At 37.3% G+C, this 6,968-nt stretch overlaps 1 protein-coding gene across 1 annotated transcript; it reads right to left on the bottom strand.

Moving 5' to 3' along the window:
- Window positions 1–2,348: 2,348 nt before the first annotated feature.
- Window positions 2,349–6,401, bottom strand: LOC149232636 (uncharacterized). Its single transcript, XM_089376529.1, has 4 exons — window positions 6,030–6,401; window positions 3,513–3,562; window positions 3,232–3,287; window positions 2,349–3,119 (listed from the first exon to the last, which is right to left on the bottom strand). The coding sequence occupies exons 1-4, from the start codon at window positions 6,279–6,281 to the stop codon at window positions 2,608–2,610; spliced, it is 870 nt and encodes a 289-aa protein (XP_089232655.1). The 5' UTR covers window positions 6,282–6,401; the 3' UTR covers window positions 2,349–2,607.
- Window positions 6,402–6,968: the final 567 nt, after the last annotated feature.

Below are 6,968 nucleotides of genomic sequence, written 5' to 3'. Positions count from 1 at the left end.
GGCGGGATCCTTGCCATCAAACTTCCTCATATCGATTTTTGGAATATGGTGATTCTTCGATCCAACATTAACGTCTATGGAATCATGATTAACATTTCTTTTGTTCTCATCATGAGTTTCCTTTACTACCTTTTCACCATTAGTGACCCTTTCTTGTAGCAACTTCTTCAATTCTTCCATGTCTGTCTTCAAATCTATCTTTAAATCTGCCATGTCTCTCTTCAAATATGTCTTCAAATCATCCATCTTAGCTTCCATGCCCTTTATCTTAGATTCCACACCATTTATCTTAGATTCCACACCACTTATCTTAGCTTCTGTTAGCTTTTGTGAGCGTGACATTTGTTGCACTTGTTCTTGTAATTTTGATATATCATGTAGCATTTCTTCCTCTTCTTCATGAGTCATGCTAGAGCTTTCAGGTTCCTTACTAGGTGTTTGCATTTTCTTTCCTCGGGGCATCAGTTACCGATAATAATGCTTTACTATGCCCTTTGAATTCCATTAAACCAAGCTTACACAAAAATTAAAAAAAAAAACTACACACTTTTTTTTTCACTTTATAGAAGCCTAATATTGAATCTGATGTATCTCTGTAATTTCAGATCATCCAGTTCTGAAATTGCTACCTGTAGTAGCCTTCTGCGTCTTCTTTCCAATGCCACAAGTCTGAGCTAAATTGGATTCTCCAAGGAAGAGTTATGTGAAATCTCCCATAGTGACTTCCTTTTAGACTAGTTCAGTAGAGCGAACTTGTATGATGTGCCACGAGTCACTATTTCAACCTTTGAATCTGAAACACACACACAAGAACTACAGTCCGTCCTCTTTCTGTACCTTCTTACGAAATTTCCATCCAATCCCCACAGAGAAAGTTATGACGATTTTCCCCAGGTCACCTGTTTTGAATGTAATTCAGGAGTCTGCAAAAAGACCAACTTCCTCAGATCATATCTACGCAAATATCGCGCAAAAAGCTCTGAAATTCGGACCCAAGGTTCAACACGATTTCTTCTCAAATGGGTTTTTTTGCGACTTCTGAAACGTCACAGAAAAAAAGTTATAACGAAAATGCCACAATGACCTGTTTGGAGTAGCGAAACCCTAGAATCCAAAGCTCTGATACCAAATGTTATGAAACCAGCTCAAGAAAATATAGAAAAGATAGATCAACGCCTTAGAATTCAGCCTCTTCGAGCGGGCAACCTCCTTTACATTACATAAATGAACAATTCTTGGATGATACAAATGACAAAACCTCCTTTCTATATATAGGAGTCTAAGGAGTCACAATATAATCCAGCCGACCTAACAATAATAATATAAAGCCACAAAAATAACAATAGAGGGATTCTATGGGGCACAGAAATAACAATATGGGGGTAATAGGGGCACAACAATATAAATAAAGGGTATAACTACAATAGTAATGGGGTAATCACTAGTATTATAGGGACCCAACAACCACCTTCACACTACATCATCTACAATAGCCTCTATATGCCACATCTTCAATTAAATTTAAATTCAAAGATATGTTGTAATTAGACAAGTAAGCTCGATATTATACATTGTAATAGATAATAAAGTTTGTATTTGAACTTAAGATGGTTTGGGATTTATTATATTATATTAAAGTATTTTTTTTAAACAAAATTTATGTGATTTTTGGACATCACAATGATTGTATGTTTTAGATATTCATTTTCTCTTATACAAATATATTGGAAAAAAATATCAAAAAATAAATAAATAGATACATTAATAACAATTTATTGGGCTAGAATATGTTTTGAAATGTTTTGACTAGGTTAAGAGCTTGTCTGTGAGTAAGGAAGTATCTAATGAGAGTGAAAATCTGCCTTTTTATGAATCACCAAATAAATACTTTCAAGTGGAGTAATTTTCCATGAATAACAATAATAAAGTCACTTTACATTCACAAATATCATCAAAAATAACTATCCTCACTACTAATGATCAACTATAATAACGTTATTCATAATTATTCATTAAATATAAAAATTGAATATAAAAATTTAACATTTTACGAATAATTTTTGTTTTCAAAAATATGACTCCCCATATACGGAGAATAAGATTTCAAATCTCTATTCATCATGCGTTTTATAAATTGCTTCATCAAAATATGCTAAGCAAAGACCATAGAAATGAAGGATCCCATGCAGGCATTGCACAAATCATCAAAATATGCTAAGCAAAGACCATAGAAATGAAGGATCCTATGCAGGCATTGCACTAATCAGATGACTACGTCAAGCGATATAATTGCACCATGTAATTAACGATGACATTTAATCTATTCGAAAGCAAGATTCAATTGGAAGCATATTTGAGAATTAAAGTGAGGTAAGGAATTCCACTACCTCCTGAATCAACGCCAAAAATTAAAAGTACAGAGGCAACTCCACAGTAGAGTATCTTATACATCAATCGTGGGTACAGTTGTCTCTGAAATTCTTATAGCCTTCTATTAGTTAATACTTCTGCATCATACCAGCCAGTCAGCTAACTTAAAACTAAGCAATATGCTTCGTTCATGAGTTCGGCTTCGGCTGATTGGCGTTAAGATGGAAGATTACAAGATCAAGAAGCGTCTATGAGGCGCAATTCTTTGAACCTGCATGTACCCACCTTGTTATTCACGATAACTCTATTAGCGTTTTTATTATTGCTGTTTATACTCCTAAGTCTGCCCTTGCCCAGATGGTATTCGCATAGAGAGTACCCTACAAGAGTCCGTTGAGGACACTGCCACCCTCGCCCATTCTTCCGCCTACATTGAGAACCTTCTGCTTCGTTACTATATCGGCGATTGATAGGCATCGCTTTCTCATCCAGTTTTCGCCCATCTTCCTGCTGGATATCAGTCTCCAGCCTGAACTTTTTAGTGGTATTTGTTTCATGCTTCCCTTCGCTAATATTCCCGATCACATGCTTGCTTCTTTTCCGTTTGACGGCGCGCACGTCCAAGTCTTTTGGCTGCCTCCACAAGGTCCCCATTTCAAGACCACCAGATTTAGGCAATTTCCAATCCTCCTCACCACCTCCCAACATCCCTTTCTCGGCGCTGCATGGGATGCTTTCCTTAAGGAGGCCTTCCAGCTCAATTTTTGACCATCAATTGACAAGAAATAATGTACCTTAATTAGCAATGCTTAATGAGATAGGCATGGTAATTTTCAAACAGTAATAAAAGGTGTAATTAGCTTTTGTCTGTACCTTTTTCTGCAAAGGGTCCAATGTCAATGTTATGACATTGATTTCTGCGAAAAGAGATTGCCAAGATATTACGAAACATTGAAGGGAATGAACGAGTAAATATAATTAGGGTCAAATAATTGGCCTTGGCATTCACGTCACAACGACGGAGCGAAAACAAATGAATTATCAGTCATTCACGTCACAACGACGGTGCAAAAACAAATGAATTATCAGTCATACAATAACCAGAAAAATGGTGCGAGGCCAATTTAGAAATTGATGGGTACCTCATACTCCCCTTCCATCTGCAGTCTGCTTTCTTTCCTTCCCCGCCGTCCTGTTCAAAACGACATGAAACCCAAGACGGATTTTAGTGCAGCACAAGATGAGACAATAAAAATTGTTGGCCTATTCTTAAAAGGATTACACCTTTCCTTCCATATCAATCCTTTGCGACCATGACACATTACTACTTTCCAATCCAAAAGTTTGATTGAGAATAAAAAGACCGAGTCCCAAGATCCAGGACATGAACATGAATTATTGCCCCCAAAGAAACTAAGGATTCTTAAAGTGTGGGATAAAGTATTGCACCCAAAGAGACGGGATATCTTAAAACTTGCTGCTGCTGATTTGTGTTTGATGTTATTTGAATAAATATCAGCATAAGTGGTTATATAAAGAGTGGAAAATGTTTTCGATCGTCATTCAGTATGGGAATTTTAAAATAGATTTACTTGTCAAATTCGAAGGTTTTTACATTTAGTTGACAGTTTTCACATTTAGCTGATCTTTATTTGCAGTTTCAAGAAGGGTTTTTGACAAATTTGCAAATTTTTTTAACTATATTTTGATAAGCAAATCACGGGACAATTTGCTAATAAAATTTCATTTCTGGATGGATGTATCAACCACATTAGTAAATGAGGTTATGCTACTTGGATAGCACATATGTCTGGGTAGATTCATTGACCATGGTTGACGATAGTTGAGGATGGTTGACGAGGGTAATCACAGTTGACAAGGAACAACTTGAAGAGGGTTGACTTAAATTGACCATGGCAACTGGTAATGTATCATTATATTATTGTTATATCAATCTAATAATGTTACATTAATGTTGACAATATTATATTAATATCAATATTGGTTGAACATTGTCAATCATGATATACAATTGTTTATGTTACATTAATATTAATGTAACATTAATTTTATGAAAACTGTTCTATTAATGGTGGAAGTGAATTAAGAAAGTTAAGCATAGGGGCCATGTTTGAAAATGATTCTTAAAACTGGCTGCTCCACAGATTTGTGTTTGATGTTCTTTGAATAAATATTAAACAGTAATAGTAAATGATTAATTTATTAAATTTCCACCTTATCTATAGAATATACTATAAACAAGTTATCATCCAACAAAGAAGAAAAAGGAAAAACTGTAAAAAAGTGACCCACTGATCGAGTTATACACAACAAAGAAGAAAAAGGAAAAACGGTAAAAAAGTGACCCAACGATCGAGTTATACACAACAAAGAAGGAAAAGGAAAAACTGTAAAAAAGTGACCCAATGATCGAGTTAATAGTTGAGTTACTATAATATGATGCTTAATATATTTGCCGTGTGAAACATTTCGTAATATAGCAGTCAGTCATCCCCCTCATTTTGTAATATATCCGTGATTAATATGAATATGGATCTATGCACAGCCGCTTCATGTCCTGAAGTGTCTAGTAATTTAGTTTGCTTCTTGCGCAAGCACGATTCCGTCCTAATGGATGCCATCAACACAACTATCATAGATTTTGCATCCGGAGAGCGCTCATTGACTTTTACTTTCATTTATGTCGATTCACAAGATAGACGGGGATAATAGGTGGAACGATTCCCTCATAATTTGCACTGCGTATTCCAATTGCATCGGAGAAAATCATTTCGTACATTAATGGCCTAATAGGACCAGGGCCCTCAACATTCGTACGTCCTCTTTTTGCCTGCCCCGCACATGTTTTGACTGGGCAGCGTCTAAGAAACTACATACTGATACTGATATTCATACATAACATGTATATCCACCCACAAATCTGTGCCTTGTGTAAAACGAACGCGAGGGTTTGGGCACAGACGGAAACCCAGTCTGCACCTAATTGCGGCACGCCCTTCAGTTTAGGTGCATGCGATCAACCCTACCACTTGTCCCTCGCCTTCTACAATTCATCTATCCAGTTCTTCGGTGAAATCAATAGAAAAGCAGATTCAGTAACATTAACTGATATTAATTGAGGACTGCGATCTCGCGGGGTCTGTAACGAAGATTTTGGGGGGAAAACACGCACTCAACTTGGTCAATATTAACCCTATAAGCTTAGTGGCCTACAAACCAAATGTCTGGCATGCCCCGCTGTGGCTGCAGTGTGTATATATACAGAGATACATATACAATGAATACTAACCCTATGAGCTTAGTGGCCTACAAAACAAATGTCTGCCATGCCCAGCTGTGGCTGCAGTGTGTCTGTGTGTATATATACAGAGATACATATACAATGCAACACTTGATGATCCCATTACACAAATTATTTGGATTTCTTCCAGGATTCTTGGAAATCTTCCATTGCATCCAAATCTAAAAGGGTAATATAGAGACGAGGGGAAATAATATTGTTGACTCTAACATAATACATGTGCAGATTGCAGAATCAGTTCACCCATTGCGAAAGGAGTCATTCTAACAGCCCACCTTTCTTCCATCATACTATATCTAAAATACAGAAAACCAAATGGCAGAGATCATATGCTTACCTGAAGAACCTGACTTTCAGTGTTCCCTGCGCCGCCGCGTTGAAGGTGCAAAGCGTTCCTCCAGTTGTGGGCAGGACGCTTATGAGTCCCATGATCTTCTTCTTCACCGATGTTGTCCTCACACCGCTGGACGTCCATTACGGCTTCGACCAGTGGCAGAAGAAAATCCTCGCCATTGCCGTCATGGCCATTGTTAATGGCAATACAGGAAGCAGATGTGAAGAAGGCTCCGGAACGATTACGGATCCTCATCTGCGCATGAATTTAATCTGCTCCACTTTCCCCAAACGATGTCACGGGATCATAGACTGATATTCCCCGCCCCACCGTGGCTTCGCAGACCCCCAAAGCGCTTGCCCTTTCGCCGTCCGATGCAAACCAACCGCACCCTCTCACAAGAGTCCTCAATGACATTGAGGACACTGAACAGAGTAATCCCTCACATGCGGGCAGGAGACCGCTGATCGCCGGTTATTCGCCGGAACACACCAGAGGTTGCCGGCGGCACGCGGTTTGCTGCATGTCAGCGTCATCTTTTTATATAACCTATCTGGAAATGCCGTTGGCCGTCGTCAATATATCGTTCACCGCGCATCATGACTTTCTGGCTTTCAATATCGCGATTAGCGATGTAAGCAAAGTGTCCCCCACATTAAACAAAGAATTGTTTCGAGGGTTATGTTATGTTTTTGTATTTTTAGATGTTGGAATTTGTGGAAAATTTGAGGTGAAATTTTGATTTTATTGTATATGAATTTAATACTTTGAAAAAAAATTAGAGAATTTTAATTGTATAAAATTACACATCCAATTTATAATTTCAATAAATTCTTATTAGACTTTGGAAAAATTAAACAGAAAAACCCACTCAAAAAAATTCCAAAAAATAACACTAAAAACATCTCATTAAACAAATCTATAAAATAATAAAACAACCTA

The sequence above is a fragment of the Pinus tabuliformis genome, chromosome J (genome assembly GCF_031772625.1).
Source record: "Pinus tabuliformis cultivar Carrire ecotype Pingquan chromosome J, CPIR1, whole genome shotgun sequence".
NCBI classification, from domain to species: Eukaryota; Viridiplantae; Streptophyta; class Pinopsida; order Pinales; family Pinaceae; genus Pinus; species Pinus tabuliformis.
The sequence above is the reverse complement of the archived record's forward strand: the minus strand, read 5'-3'. Positions and strand labels throughout refer to the sequence as shown.

Bases quoted from the DNA above. Each gene is read 5' to 3' on its own strand.
- LOC149232636 (XM_089376529.1), bottom strand. From the start codon at position 6,281: ATGAGGATCCGTAATCGTTCCGGAGCCTTCTTCACATCTGCTTCCTGT. The intron at 3,563-6,029 runs GTAAGCATATGA...CGTTTTGAACAG, and splicing joins CTGAAAGTCAGGTTCTTCAG to GACGGCGGGGAAGGAAAGAA. The intron at 3,120-3,231 runs GCTAATTACACC...TTGAGCTGGAAG, and splicing joins AGAAAAAGGTACAGACAAAA to GCCTCCTTAAGGAAAGCATC.